General features: G+C 40.3%; 2 protein-coding genes across 2 annotated transcripts in view; one reads left to right on the top strand and one right to left on the bottom strand.

Annotated features, from left to right (window-relative positions):
- Positions 1-5,544, top strand: part of vps13a (vacuolar protein sorting 13 homolog A) — a 32,101-nt gene extending 26,557 nt beyond the window's left edge. The window contains exons 66-75 of the mRNA XM_069682628.1: positions 94-207; positions 337-412; positions 549-712; positions 884-929; positions 1,059-1,182; positions 1,451-1,565; positions 3,467-3,552; positions 3,812-3,935; positions 4,069-4,143; positions 4,262-5,544. Of these exons, the coding sequence (XP_069538729.1) occupies positions 94-207; positions 337-412; positions 549-712; positions 884-929; positions 1,059-1,182; positions 1,451-1,565; positions 3,467-3,552; positions 3,812-3,935; positions 4,069-4,143; positions 4,262-4,312 (975 nt within the window). The 3' untranslated portion in view covers positions 4,313-5,544. The remainder of the gene's footprint in view (positions 1-93; positions 208-336; positions 413-548; positions 713-883; positions 930-1,058; positions 1,183-1,450; positions 1,566-3,466; positions 3,553-3,811; positions 3,936-4,068; positions 4,144-4,261) is intronic.
- Positions 5,545-5,552: 8 nt separating this feature from the next.
- LOC138609939 (guanine nucleotide-binding protein subunit alpha-14-like) lies at positions 5,553-15,161 on the bottom strand. Its single transcript, XM_069682627.1, has 7 exons — positions 14,947-15,161; positions 10,251-10,435; positions 9,896-10,050; positions 7,819-7,947; positions 7,608-7,737; positions 7,365-7,518; positions 5,553-6,300 (listed from the first exon to the last, which is right to left on the bottom strand). Exons 1-7 carry the CDS (start codon positions 15,065-15,067, stop codon positions 6,110-6,112), a joined length of 1,065 nt encoding a protein of 354 aa, XP_069538728.1. The 5' UTR covers positions 15,068-15,161; the 3' UTR covers positions 5,553-6,109.
- Positions 15,162-15,821: the final 660 nt, after the last annotated feature.

Here is a 15,821-nt window from a genome sequence, read left to right as displayed (position 1 = left end):
CCAGATGTATAGACCCTTAAGTATGATAGATTTCGCAGAAGTGAACCCTATGCAATCAGCTTACCAGTTTGTATGTATATCTCCATATTTCAGGCGATTAAACAGATGTATGTGTTGGTTCTGGGCCTGGATGTACTTGGAAATCCTTTTGGACTGATCAGAGGCCTGTCGGAGGGAGTGGAAGCCTTTTTCTATGAGCCTTATCAGGTTTGTTTAATGTGGGAAAATATATGCTCTAGGTGTTTGTTAACATTTGCACCAGTGTGACGGTTTAAAACCCCAACAGTGCAGATGTTATGTCTTCTTAATGCTTAACTATTATCTGTGGATTTCCAGGGAGCCATCCAGGGGCCTGAAGAGTTTGTTGAGGGAATGGCTCTGGGGGTGAAGGCTCTGGTGGGAGGAGCTGTGGGTAAGCATTGAGCACATATGGAAATTAAAATCATCCCAGAAGAGAGAGTGAAATAACAGTAAAGAGCGTAGAAACACTTCTGCCTACTAAAGAAGAAATACTGTTGTAACTATAAAGACTCATACCTGCCTCACAGGGGGAATAGCAGGCGCAGCCTCCAGGATCACAGGTGCCATGGCAAAGGGTGTCGCTGCCATAACGATGGACGAGGAATACCAGCAGAAGAGACGAGAGGCTATGAACAAACAGCCGAGTGGCCTGAGAGAGGGGCTGACCAGGGGTGGAAAGGGATTAGTGTCTGTATGTAATATACCTTTTAAACTTGTGTAATAATGTGCTGTAATGACATCCTTCTTATTCAATCATTTAATTGATTATTGTATAGAATAATACTTACCTAAAAGAATGTCTGCAACCAGAAGATAACTATAAATTAATTTCTGCCATTTATATTGTTTTCCTTGTTTTCAGGGTTTTGTCAGCGGGATCACAGGGATCGTTACCAAACCTATCAAAGGTGTGTTGATCCAGCCCCTTATTTAGATTTTTATAATAACATTTGCACTTACTGATCTGAAATTTTTTGGGCCAAAATAATAATATACAAAAATAAATGCGTGACGTAAGACGATGTGTCGTTTTGCAGGAGCTCAGAAGGAGGGTGCCGCCGGCTTTTTTAAAGGTGTCGGCAAAGGTTTGGTCGGTGCAGTCGCCAGACCGACAGGAGGCATAATTGACATGGCCAGCAGCACTTTCCAAGGGATCAAGAGGTATGTCCATTTCTCTGTGTGTGTATTCTCCTGGGTAAGCTACAGTTTCACATATTCTCAAATGTAAAAACAGATGCATGTTTGAAAGTGCTTAGAAGTAAACTCAATATCTAACCTCTACATGTGGTCCAGTTTTTGCCCTTTGGGCTATTCCAGTGTTTGTGTGTCATACGATGTGTTTTTATGTATGCATTCCTGTTTGTGTGTTAATGCAGTAATAAGGTAAGAGGTAAGGTGTGTCTCAGACTGTCTTTTGTTTGTTTTTTAGGGCAGCAGAGACTTCACAAGATGTTGAATCTCTGCGTCCTCCTCGCTTCATCCATGAGGACGGTGTCATTCGACCATATAAGGAGAGGGAGGGCTTCGGCAGCCAGATGCTCCAGGTAGGACAAAAGTCTCTGCTGCAATAACTTTCAACAGTCAGACCTGGGCAAAAAGTAGTTCGTTAATATTCTTTGTTAAACTGAGAGGAGATTAGGAAACTCTATTAACCATTTAATGTTATAGCAATATTTTCTTTACCATTTCTGATTAACAGGGATTAAAGTTGAGCATATTTTGCCCACGTTTGCCGGTGGAGTTGTGCAGACAACCTTTTTTTTTCAATCCATCTTCCTTCAGTCTGCTTTAATAATTTCTTAACTTGTACTTATGTTAGTGATTGTATCTTTCTTGTTTGTCATTTCCTGTTCATGGTTTTTCACTCTTAGATAGGAAACGATTGTTGACAAGCACATTAACCCGAATATGCTTCAGAGTCAGTGTGTCAGCACGGGTAGCATGGGTTTCTCATGTTTATACTGTAGCTTTAAACCTTTGGTCACGTTGTTTGTGCTGACATTATCCAGCAGTCGAGCTGGATGGAGTGGGTTGAAGTTTGTGCGTACGAGTCTCAGGTCAGAGCTGCTCCTAAGATAGATGCCATGTCCTGGGTTTTCCCTGCAGTTTACAGAAAGGTGACAGATTAAAGTGTCTTGGTTAGATGAAGGGCCTGAGCAAGCCTCGTGAACCGCTTCATTTGGGAAGATTCTCAGGAATTCTATTGGAGGGATTGAAACAATTTTTCCAATGGATATTCCTTCACTTGGTGACTGCCAAGGCCATATCATATGATTCACACAATTTCCATTCTCACCAAACGACTGCATTTGGTTTAGTTTCTCCGGTCGTTGCATTCAGGTTTTTGCTTTAATGTGTCACCGTCTGAATCCCCAGCTTTAGGCCTAGACTAGATCTGTCTTAGTATAGATGTGTTTGTGACCTTATGCCAAATAAAAGAGCTTGTAAAAATGTGGCCTGCTTCCAGTTTAGTTAAATCACACTGATGTATGGTTTGGAAATGTCATGTAAACATTAACCTTTAAAATTACATGCCACTAACTGTGGTGGAAGGAAATAAAAGAAGGATCATCGGCTTTCAGATTAAAATGAACATTAATTCACTCCATTCAAACCATTCCTGACCTCTGTCCACACGTCACAGCAGTGATGCCTGCCTCTCTGTGGTTGATCGTTACACTACAGCAGCTCTCTGTGGTTCCCTCTGCTCTGACCTTGACTCTTCTCTCCTCTCATGTCCACAGAGGAAGTTGGCGTACAGTGAGTGGAGTAGATCTGCCTCACAGGATGAGGGTGATGAGGAGAACAGCTAGACACTAGTAGTGACAGCTGTAGTGCAGCGTGGGTGCTTAGTGTGTAGTGTGTGCTCGAGTGTTTCTGCCTGCTGTCAGTTAGGAGTTTCAGAAGATTGAAACAAACCAAAGGGATATGTTTTATCACGTCTTAGTTGTTTATTTACTTGATGTGTTTGATTTATCTTCCTCTTATCACCCATCACCCCTTTTTCCTTTCACCCATCCCTCACAAGCTACAAAAGAAACTTTTAGATGTTTATTCAAATAATCTGCATTTTCATTTGTTTCTGTGTTCTTCATCATTATATCTTTGTTTTACCGTTCTGTCATTCACTGCCCTTTTGTTCTCAATAAAATGTCCTCATTTTAAACTCCACCTGCAGCTGTCTTTGTTTCATCTTTCTTCCTCATCACATCATCACATTTTCATGTTTCCTGAGAGAAAAGTTTGCAGATATTCTTTCAATGTTTTTGTTTTTGCAGAGGACGACGGTTGCTCAGGCTTATTTATAACATACAGTTATTATATAAATATTCTGATATTATGATAATATATATATTGTCATTAAAAATTACATCTTGGCTTTTTAGACACTGAGTAGACTTTGAGTCTTGCTTTTTGTTCACTTTGTACTTTTTTCTCTCTCCAGAAAATTGAGAACGGACGTTTTGCCAGGTACAGATACTTTGCTCATGCCAAGGTCAACGACTCAGACTTCCTCATGATCACCAAGAGGTGAGTGATCTCATTTTCAAGACAGAGTTGTGTTTAAGTGTGCTTTACGTTTTGTGTTCTTCCAACTCTGTGGGAAGCCGAGTGAGAAAGCATCGCTGGCTCCCGAGTAAATGTCTGTCGAACTTAAAACGGTTTATTCGCGACACTGTGGCACGTCCTGAGATGTGACATCATGATTATGAAATGATTTATATTGTGCAGCCCTACTCCTGTGTACCTGGAGCTTTTTCTAACTCTTTATATTTGTATTTTTTTCCAGGGGAATATTTTTCGTGACTAAAGGCACATTCGGCCAGCTGACCTGTGAGTGGCAGTATCTGTTTGAAGAGTTCACCAAGGAACCGATGATCGTAGAGAACCGCCGACTGCGCATTGAAGCCAAGGTACAAAAGTTAGCTCTTGAAATCCAAGCAGAGGCTACCTTTTCCTCTCTGGAGATTGGTCTAAAAATAGCGCTGCTTTTAAACTGTTTTTAGGCTCACTGTTGTTCTAAATGTCTTTTGTTGTGCTTTGCAGGAGAGAGTAAAGTCTGTCTTCCATGCCAAGGAATTTGGGAAGATCATAAACTTCAAAACTCCTGAAGTAGCCAAGGTAAGCTGATGTTAGGACTGTACGGTGCTCCTATTGATATATCCTAATATAACATGAGCTCCTTTTACTCCAGCTCATGTTTGACTTAGCTCTGACTCTGAGTCTTGTTCATTTTCAGTGGGTTCTTGCCAAACTGGAAGATGCAAGAGACAGTTTACCAAAATACTGACCAATCAAGAAGAGCGAGAAACGATACACGTTTAAAAAATAGAGAAGAAAACACGCACACAGAGTCAGTGTGTGTGTCAGTGCCTTTGTTCTATACTGCATGCTCCTGTTGTTCACCTTACAACACACAAAGCTGTATGTTGACTGTTAGTGTGTGTTGGAGGTTGAGACTGGGTGTGTATGTGTGCATGCCTTTGAAGTGCTCTAAATGGACATCTGGTGACTTACATTCATTTACCACAGAAGCTCAGACGCATCGAACCAAACTTAGTTTCACTCGTCGTCGCTCTGTTTGCACACATGCTGAATAATCGATTTTTAAAGATTTATTTTATTAAAAGTAACACTTGAGTTTTCAAAGACATCTTATCACAATGCTGGTGAGATTGGAGGATTTTGAGTTTTCTAGGCCTTTAGACTGCCAACGTTCAGTTTGCCATACTCACTCATACACATGATGTAAGAAGCTACGCTGTTTCAGAGACGTGGTAGAAAACAGCTTAAATAACTGAAGCCAAATCGAGCATAATTGTTGTAGCACATTTAACATTGTTGTAAATTTTACTGGATTATATAAAAGGGAAACTAATTTAAACTTTGGCTTTATAACGCATGTCATTTAAAATGTGTTTTCTTTTACTCACTCTCTCATACTCGATATTCCTCTTCTTTTTATATATTTCTGCGAGAAGATGACTGTTCAGTGTGTGATTTAGAGACGCATGCTATTTTTATACCGTACTTATTATCAGTCTGCTGTATATTGATCGAATAAAGTATTCTATCTGTATATATCCATACTTACACAATAGTCTGTATTATGGCTTTACAGATTGTAATTTTGTGATTTTTATGTTTTTATACCACACATATGCAATGCCAACTATGTTGATGAATAATGCAGAGAACTATATTTAAAAGAGATGAGTGCTAATTATTATCAGCCGCTGTTTACTTAAAAAATGTTTTAAAAGTTTGCTTTGGTTTGGAGTGCTTCGCAGTTTAACACGGCTTAATGTTTCTGTTCTTCTGCTTACGGGGAGCTAAATGTTCACTCCTGCTGCTTGATGCTTTTTCTCCCTCTGTTTTAAAGCTAAATAAAATGTGTGTGTTTCAAACGTCAGTGTTCACTTCCTGTATTTTTCATGCCACGAACATCGCAAGCACACAAATTGTACACTTTGTTAATCAACTATAAATGTTTATTGAGAATTATAATAAATGTGATTTCATTTTCTCCTGCAAAGAAACAAGTTGGATTATTTACATCTAAAACAAGGTCACAAAGTCAGCGGCTGTGACAGCCTGAACAAGTAAGGTACAAGCTGGTACAGTGTAAGGTAAAGGGAAAAGTCTTCTCTATACAACATTAACACAATTCAAAAGCAACTCTTTACAAGTAGCTACGAACTGTAACGCACTTGGATTGTGTTTCTATAACTATTTTAGGACATAATAATATAAGTAGTCTTCTCAATAATGTTAATAATATATCTTTTCATTCTCAAGTCTGAAGTCATTTAGTTTTTTCATACAGTACATCTCTATAAAGGCTGTAATGTAAACTACTTAACACACAGAAGCTACCTCAGAGACACAGCAGCCTACAGACACAGTAGTTTGGGTTCGTCTCTTCACTGTGCATGTTCTCTGCATATTATTTTTTCTTTTCAGTGAGTGCATAAACAGGGAGGACCTGTGTCAAATCAAATTGTTCTCTGTTCAGACAGCCGAACAACTATCTCTGCTCTCCTTGTGTCTCTCTTTCTGTCTCCTCTCTTATCCCTTTGTCTGCTCTCTACACCAGGTTGAACTCCTTCAGGTTGAGTCTGAGGATGGTGTCTTTGACGGCCACAAAGACGAAGCGGATGTTTTCCGTGTCGGTGGCGCAGGTGAAGTGAGGGTACAGCGTCTTGTCTTTGTCCGGGTTTTGATCTTGGTACATTTTCAGGATGAATTCTTGAGCTGATGTCGGATCCTGCTGAGGTCCTGCATGGCAACGTTTTATCAATGTTAGAAAAACATTCAAATTATATTTATTTTTTGTTTAGTTAAAAAAGTCTATAAGCCAAAATACAAGACAAATACAAAATGCATGCTCGTGTTCGTAGTGCACAAAACCATTGTTTTTTCCGTGTTGGAGGGTGGCTAATCTTTGTCACACATTATTCTCAGTTTATTAGGGACAGCGACCTGAACAAGAGTAATTCAACAGTCCTGCAGTAAATCTTACCTGAATCTGTGGTTTACCTTTCAGTTTTTGTTGAAACAGTTTAGTTGTGATGATGGCATTGTCATTTCTTATTATCTAGTTTAGTCATGTGTTGAATTATATTGCATTACAACAGTTAGTTCTGACCAAGTAATCTGATTGGATAACAGGCATTCCATGAGTAGCGATATAGAGAACAACATCACTGGGACTTTTCACTCTGTGTAGCAGACCGTGTGTGTCCACACTGATCAAGCTGGTACCTCTAAATCACACATCAGACTCTTACTTCACTGGTTGAGGATAAATTAAAGCAGATAAATGTACATGATAAAAAACAGCTGCTCTGTGGTCACCTGTAGACACAGAGTGCAGGAGATTGTTTGGGTTGGGTTGCTTGGCAACAACAGTCCAGTTTCAGTTGAGTTGTGGAACTAGCTGAGTTGGCGTTGATTATTACTGAATATTTGCCGCTTGTTGAACTGTTGTTTAAAAGCGATATCACACTCAAGGTCGTGAGGATGTGCTGAATATGAGCACAGCTGCGATTATCTGCGACACTCGGCCGCGACCTAATCACAGCCGTGTTGATATTCAGGACAGCATCACAACCTGTCTTGTGATATTGCTTAATTAGAGCTGCCAACCATCATTTATATAAACAGGGTGGCAAGCTATGTGTACTTAAATAAACTGCCAAGTAAAACTAGATCCATGCAAAATACCACTGGTATCGGCCTCATGTGTATGCACAGACAAAATGTTAATGTAAACACGAAATACTGCGATAAAGTATATTATATATGATATTCAGGATAGTTAATGAAAGAATCATAGTAACCTGTGAACTCAGGGAAGTATGTGGCTAAATGAGAGTAATGGATCTTCTCCTTCAGGATGTCAGTCTTGTTGAGGAACAGTATGACGGAGGAGCGCTGGAACCAGGGATAGGTGATGATGGTTTTGAACAGCGCTTTGCTCTCCTCCATTCGGTTCTGGAATTTAATTGCAGCATAGAAAGAGGTACAATTAAAGAAACATTTAAAGGCATTAAACACGATCTGCTGTCTCACTAAATCCTCACCTCGTTGTCGCACTCAGCCAGGACCTGGTCGTACTCACTGAGCGCCACCAGGAAGATAATGGAGGTGACGTTCTCAAAGCAGTGGATCCACTTCCTCCTCTCTGACCTCTGACCCCCCACATCCACCATCCTGCCATAACAGCCAATCAAAATCAGGAACGGTATGCAGCTTCACATGCTCTAATGGAACATGCGTTTAGTTCTATCTCACCTGAAGATGACGTTCTCCATGTCAAAGGGGTACTCGATGATGCCTGTGGTTGGCACTCGGACTCTGAGGATGTCCTGCAGGTCAGGTATGTAAGAGGGTTCTGCAATTCTGTCCAGGTCGGTGAGATAACTGAGGACGGGAGCAAAATGTTTGGGACAGTGTGGCTTTAATACAGTGTACACTCTAGTTTAAATGCAGTTAAAAATAGCAACTTCTTTTTTTCTTTTTCAATTTATCCGGATCAGAAGAAGCTTCACAAAAAACAGGCATCATTCCCTGGTCAGAAGGGACCCCTCCTGTGCTTGTTACAGAGTCTCTTTTTGCTTACAGTAAATTACAGGGACTAGACAACATTACAGGGACCCCTCAGGGCCAAAGCTAGAAGAAGGTCAAGAGCCCAATCTCCCCAATATAACCCATCAATACAACAAAAATGTAGTTAGTTCAACTCCATTTTATTTCTGATAATTGTTATTACTCAGCATTAAAGGTATAATCTTTTTAATAAGATTTTCATTTGAAAAAATGTGTTAAGTCTCTATCTATCGCCGAATGAGGTAACACAATGGTGATTGAGCCTATGGCCCACTGATGAAAGCCTTTGCATTTGCGGTTTTACAGACTGGGTATCTGAGGCGACTTTCGCAGAAAAATTCCCACGCGCCCCCAGCTAGTGATGTGTTTTCCATCACCCAGCAGTGGTGGCAGGTACGTACACAGATAGGACCCAAGGGGGGCTTCAGCCCCTGCCCTTGTGCCCCCAGAGTCGAAAAAGTACCCTTAATTAAAAATGAAATGTTATGTCTTATGTTGTTAGTTTCAGTCAGGCACCTCTGTTAAGTCTAAGACTTATTTGTGTTTCTTTTAAGCATGTTTTCTGACGCAGTCACTAATTAAGCTAATGGTTAGTTACCTGTTGTATTGCACGTGATTACATGTGTGTATGTGAACTATCAGCTAAGCTAATTGATTAGCCATTTCTGTTAACATAAGCTACATTTGTCTTATATTGCTGGAGTATAAGCTAAGATATGTTTAGTAGTTTAAGCTGGTGGATGTTATTTATAAACATTTGCTTTGTATATTTTTCATTGTCTTACAGAAACCATTCATTCGTTCACTGATTCAGTTTAGTCAACATTCATCCTTCATTTGTACTACTCACTTTAGGAAGTACTTCCCCACCCCACCCACTCCCAAATGATTTTGTCTCAATCAATTAACTTTTCAACGTATCTTGACTTGTCACCCCAGTTCGGTTACATTGAATGTCACTCAGGTAGGCGCTGTTTCAATTATGAAATCAACCAAAACAACATTAAAAAGATAAACTTCTCAAAGAAACCACTGATCCAATGAGACTGAATTAGTCTAAACAACTGAACACTGACTGCATTACTTTCATGAAAATATGAAAATGGATTAATGTGGTTCAGTAGAATAGAAACAGCTCCCATGTGGGAAGGGAGGGATTGGGAAGCCGCGAGCGTAGCAGAATGAACGAAAGGAACACATTTAATGCCTGGAAGTGAACGGAAAAGTTTCGTTATTTTTGAACGAATCGTTTAGGACCGAAACATCTCTACTGCAATTGCCTTTTATTGCCAGTAGGTGCCACCAAATAGAACTAAACTGAGAACTACAAGATTATATCTTTATGGTCTTTATATTTAAAGCCCTCTGCAAGGAAAAAGAATCTGGTTGAGAAATACTGACTCCCTACTTTCCATGTTTGGATAAAGTAGTCAGATTTAAATATGCTAAAGCTACAAACACAAGAAGCAGCACACAAACATTTGTAGATATTTCAAATTGAAGGGTAGGAATATTCCCTGCCGGTGCCAAAAATGTAGACCAAATCTAAAATCATTGCAACAAACACTTTAATTAGAATACTTGAATCATAATAAATCAATTAGCCTGTTTCATATTTTAGGCCTTATTCTTTGTTGTGGAGGCATGTTTTTTTTCAACGCCCCCTGTAATTTCTGGGCTAACCAGTCTGCTATGCTAAGCTAAAGAGAGCTGATTGTTTGTGTTCATATTAATGCAGAATAGTTATTAGTCTAAAGCTCACTATTTGGTGGAGTCAGACAGCTGGTACTCTCTGCGTCGTTCGTAACACTCCAGTATTCCATTATCGTTCCACAGACTCCTGACTGCTGCTGCCAGGCTTTGATCCATGTCCTCCACCTTATCCACCTCCACCTCCAGGATGGAGTCTGCATGGCTCTATGGACACACAGACAAACACCAAGACTATGACAATTCTGTTAAAATACTAACAGCCTTGTTGTTGTGTGTGGTGTGAGGATAGCTTAATATGTGCCAGGCTCAGACAAATGTTTTGACATTTGGCAAAACTGAATCTGGACTTTAGAGACAAAACTGTCTCACTGATGTCACAAGGATCAGGTTGTCTCAGTGTGTACCTGGTTGCTGGGGTCAGAGAAAGTGATACTAAGCATCTCCATGGCCCGCACCATGGACTGCATGGATGTGTAGATGTTCTGGAAGACCAGTTTGGCATAGCTCCTCTTGTCCTCATCTGAGTATCCTCCTCCATGGATAATCCTCATCTGTTTGATGAAGGTGCTCTTCCCACTCTCTCCAGTACCTGTTGGGTTAAATTCAATAATCCTTAAATATATATATATATATTTTTTTTAATATATATATATATATGTATATATATATTAAACTGCACCTTTTACAGTGGCCTTTTATTGCGGCCAGCCTAAGGCACACCTGTGCAATAATCATGCTGTCTAATCAGCATCTTGATATGCCACACCTGTGAGGTGGATGGATTATCTCGGCAAAGGAGAAGTGCTCACTAACACAGATTTAGACAAATTTGTGAACAATATTTGAGAGAAATAGGCCTTTTGTGTACATAGAAAAAGTCTTAGATCTTTGAGTTCAGCTCATGAAAAATGGGAGCAAAAACAAAAGCTGTGTGTTTATATTTTTGTTCAGTGTATATATAAATGCCATCCTTACAGCTTATTACATTGTAAAATGCAACAAATAAAGTTCCTGGGAAACTCTGCTGGATGGACGGGCATGGAGTTTGCAGGTTGCACAGTGTTGCCAGTGTCATCACATCATGCTATCTTATATTTTGTTCTTAAGTCATTTTGTTTATGTGCTTTTGCCAAGTTGTCAGCAGTATTTGTCAGTGCAAAATTGATGGTTTTAACTCTCGTGTTTTTGGCTTTGCCAGGTGATCGTTAACAACAAAAATTTGTGAACTACAGGTTTTTTTATTTAACTGTCAATAATTGTGAAACAAGACACCAGTCTGTCATATATGATTACATTTACAAGTTGGATCTGGAAATATTCAAGCAAAAGAAGAAATATGACAATGATTATACAATAAAAGCAAAACAATGCCAGTATGAGTGTCAAAGTCTAGTACTCCTGAAGCTGTCAGATTACATGAAATCAGTATTGTTAAAGTTATGTTCATGTACAAGCAAGTCATTGGTTGGGATAGAGATAATATATGGAATATATAATATACTGATGAGTAGTACAATAGATCATAGTCTTTGTATTTGTACTATAGTGATTTATTTACATCATGTAAATCTTTTTTTTGTTAAGATAATTTTTGGGGCTTTTGCCTTTATTTATAGGACAGCTGAAGAGAGACAGGAAATGTGGGGAGTAGAGCGTGGGGGATAACTCGCGCCAAGTGAGCTGAACCTGCGATCGGTGCATCGAGGACTGTGGCCTCGGTACATGGGGCGCCTGCTCTACCAACTGAGCTAAACCAGCGCCCCATGATGTAAATCTTTAGTCAAACTATTTTAAGATTGTTATGTAGTTATGTAGCAGTATAAAGTAGCATTAAAAAGAAGAACAAATACCTCACAATTGCACTTATATAGTACAGTGCAGTACACCTCAATACGTAGGTGAAAACATTTCCCTAGCAGCTATACATTAACACTCACAGTTTGTTTCAGTGCTGATAGTAACTAAATTAAAAGAATCCTTTTTGTACTTAAACATACATTTATACTCATGTGAAAAACCTGGTATAATTATCAAATGCAGTAGATCTAACCTGTACACCTGATAAAAGGATATTTTTTTGCTTAATAGCCCACTAAGATTGCTTTAAACAACACACCCCTGTACACACACAGAGCATCTGTGCTCCGTTCCTCTTCAGTTCTTACAGCTCAAGCTCCTTATTTTCTCCTTCAGACCACATGATGCTGCTTAATTTGTTTAACAAATGCCTGTTTGTCAACAGACCTCAACATTGAAAGTTGCTTTGTCCGTGCGGGGGCTCTTGACCTGCGTGTGAAGGTGTGTCTCAGACTGTGTGTGTGTGTGAGAGCTCTGCGAGGAGCCTCAGTGGAGCCAGCAGTTTTCGAGTTTCCTTCCTGTTTTGCATGACTTGAGTGTTTACATCTTAGCAAACAAGGCTTAGACAAATCATGTGCATTTGAATGCAGCTTGTTTACAAGTCAAGTTTCTTGGAGATGAGGGAGGGTGTGGGTGAGAAGGGAAGATAAACTCTGGAAGGACAAATCATGATTCTGCACATCTGCTGAGAGAGAATCTGCCTTTTATATATTTTAAATTGCTGCTAATCTAAATGAATATGTGCATGTGTGAGTCATGTAGTGGGTGTTTCTCTGTTGGAGCTCACACACACACACACACACACACAGATAGACATGGGCCCATTCACAGATTTAACCACATTCTTACACCTACACTTCCTGGTTTGGGGAGTTACGTGAACAGGGTGAATAAACATGGTCGTAATGGTGTCAAGAAAAGACCTTCTATCACCTGTGACCTGACTCTAACATGGCAGGTGGGGTAGGAAATCTAAGGCATAAAAGAAGTGATTTTATTAAGCATGAATTGTTCTGCAACCATAACAAAAACAATGACTCATATGTCAGCGACCTCGTTTTTTTGACTCTTATTTGTGCTCTATTTTCCTGTGCAACTTAAATCAATAATTATCTTATCCCATATGTCTTTATGATCAATAATGTAACTGCTGTCTGTTCTCTGGCTTTGTCAAGTGACTCTAATTAATCAACTGTTTAGATGTAGGCCCACATAACTTCCCGGTTGATTGTCGGTAACATTTCTTGAAAGATGTTCATTTTTATAATTTGATGAATGATGTCCAGTATTTGTAGTGAAATAGAAACTGTGCTAAATTACTGGTACTTGTATCCTGTTCTTTGTCCTGAAGCGTTTAGTCTCAGAATGGACAGAATGGACAGAGGATGAAGAACCTGTAAGTGTTGATCTTTGATTCTCCTTCACTCCCACTTGCCCTCTCTGGAGACCTGGCTGTGACCATCCTAATGAAACCCACTGAGACACTCCGACCAGGTAAATACATGCTTTGTAATTCAGTCAGTGTTCTCACTAACCGTGACGGCACATCATTTCACATGCTGCTTGATGATTATGTCAAAGATGGTATCAAAAGTTAGACTGAATTGAGAGCTTTGATAACTGACTCATCCAGTGACCTGCTAAACCTGTTCCCGCTCATCAGACAGTTATACATCTGTTTAATCCTTTGACCTGCACACTGAGTTGTCGTTACATAAATCCATAAAAGTTTCTCAGAAGTTCCCTGAAATCGTTCTCTAACATTGTCATGGTTGGCAGCAGTGACCTGAAGCAGCAGCACAGTACTAGAATCCAGGTAAAGCTTAATGTTAATGTCCACCACCTTTTCCACATCAAAGATGAGTTGCTCATCTACAGGGATTTATAATGAATTTGGCGGCGCCACTCTACTTCAAGAGAAAGCTCTTTCCAAGAGAGCAGCAGAGGTGAGTCTATAGTGCACAACCTGCACAGGACGGCATTTGCATGGTGTTTGCATGAGGTGCGTCCGCAGCAGCTAGTTATGGCTTTCAAACACACCACAGGCTTGGGCCTTACTGTGACTCCTGTCCCTGAAGTGCTCCCACACGGCTGCAGGAAAATCATTTGTATCCTCCAGAGTCATGGGTGTTCTGTGGATGCCACTTGGCAACACCCTGTGTCCACTTTTACTGGCTCTATCAAATGATCCCAAAACAGGTGGACACAAAGACCTAGGTCACATTGGTCTAGACGAGCAAACCTGGGATCATGACTCAAGGCCTCTTTCAGCCAGCATCAGACTGGCTGAAGCGTCATTGAGCAAGTAATTAACTCCTAAAAGAAGAAAGCTGTGTCAACCTTCACCACTGTAACAAGAGAATGCTCCTGAGTATCTCCATAACAATCTGCCTGCTACAATGTTAAAGCTTCACAACCATAAAGCAGGACAACTCCCCCTGACAGAAAGGCAACTTATAGGTTAAACTGTTATAATAATTAATATCTGGACACTCTAATAACATTTTCCTCTCACTACATTTTTCTTTACACCTTTTTAGTGCTTGGTTTCATGACAACAGAGGGCAGACAAACTCCCACATTTCTCCACTCCATCATGGAGCAAACATTCCCACGCGCATGCACGGCTCTTCGGGAGAATTTAACTTGAAATAAACGCACTGTCAGTAGCGAGTTACGGTTTCATTTTAGCCTACATGTTGACGAGAAATGACAATCGCCCAAATACAATACATCTATGATATTAAAAACCGTCAAGTCTCTCTTTGTGTGCTGCCATTTACATTATTTCTGTGTCTGTTTCACACTAATTGAGTCCAGGAGAAAATGAAAGCTCCTCACACCCTGTGTTTTTTGTCACAGTTGTGGCCGCAGCACCACATCCGGAGAGCAGAGAGAGGGATGACGGGGAAGGAAATGCAGAAAGTTGGATATGAAGGCCACAATTTTAAAGTGTATATTTAGTCCAACACTATTAAATATATTAAGTCGACACATTGCTTATTGGTGCGCTAAGTGCCATGGGCTGCATGTCCAGGTGCGTTCAGGGAGCAGTGAAGTCATGGGAAATTTAAAAGCTGACCTCAAGACTCTTATTACTATCTTATTTTTATAGCAGTTTAGCCGCAAATGCACCGAAAAAGAAAAAAGATTTCATCCCATTCAAACCATATTTTCACTTGCTGTTGGAGCTAAGAATGTGTGTGTAAAGTTGTTAGGTCAGTCGCCCTCAGTGATGCTCACCTAACAGCAGCAGCTTGAGCTCCCTACGGGAATCCTTCTTGTCTTTCCGCAGCTGCTTCTCGATCTCCTCGTTGATCCTCTGGTTCTCCCTCTCCTCCGCGGACACACAACATCCAGCCATGATCCAAGCTGACAGGCCTGCTCCCCAAATGAGTCCTCTGCTGAAGATGTCGTGGAGATGAGTCAGCCGCGTGTCTCCTTTTCTCTCACTTTAAAAATTCAACGGGAAAAGGCGCACAGCATCTTTAAAGCTGGTGGTTTCTTCTTCCTTAAAATAACAAAAAAGTTTATGAGTAAGTTTTTTAATGCTTTAATTATTAAGTGTGATGGAGTCCAGTGATGGTTTTTTTAAGCTCTGTCCCTGTGTGATAAGGTGCTGCGGTGGTTTGTCTGAAGCAAGCAGGACACTTGTTGAACTTTATCTGGCGGACTCTGGAGGGCGTGGCAAGAGATGTAAATAGAAGAGGATAAAATGGGAAGTGGTCATCCACAGCACGCGCACTGTGCCTTTACACCTGTGGGATGACTGACAAGATATAAGACACGGTGGAGTACGGTTGCTGTCTTTAATTTAAAAATGAAAAGAAATGTAGAAAAAGTAGACGTGTCTTCGATACTGGCGCTGTTTGCCAGCTGCAGTTAACTTTGTAACATTTTTATACGGCACAAATGTTTGGCAAGAGATCCAGGATATCTGTGGAACACCCTCCACTGGGAAAGGGGAAGTAAAGTATCACTGCAATGTCTCCCAACGGCCACAAGGGGGCAGAAAGGCCAACTGTGCCTATTTGAATCACATCTTGGTTTCAAAACTTTCTTTGGAGGTCAAAGGTTTCAGACTTATTAATCAATGAAGTGAGCTCAAGTATCAAAGA

The sequence above is a fragment of the Semicossyphus pulcher genome, unplaced genomic scaffold (genome assembly GCF_022749685.1).
Source record: "Semicossyphus pulcher isolate SPU_LCO1_2020_fin unplaced genomic scaffold, fSemPul1.0.p SCAF_6, whole genome shotgun sequence".
Lineage (NCBI taxonomy): Eukaryota > Metazoa > Chordata > Actinopteri > Labriformes > Labridae > Semicossyphus > Semicossyphus pulcher.
This window is presented reverse-complemented; position numbering and strand designations above follow the sequence as displayed.

Excerpts from the sequence above, each read along its gene's own strand:
- LOC138609939 (XM_069682627.1), bottom strand. The coding sequence starts at position 15,067 with ATGGCTGGATGTTGTGTGTCCGCGGAGGAGAGGGAGAACCAGAGGATC. Across the intron at positions 10,051-10,250 it reads TCTCTGACCCCAGCAACCAG|AGCCATGCAGACTCCATCCT; the intron begins GTACACACTGAG and ends GTGTGTCCATAG. Across the intron at positions 7,519-7,607 it reads TGGCTGAGTGCGACAACGAG|AACCGAATGGAGGAGAGCAA; the intron begins GTGAGGATTTAG and ends ATTAAATTCCAG.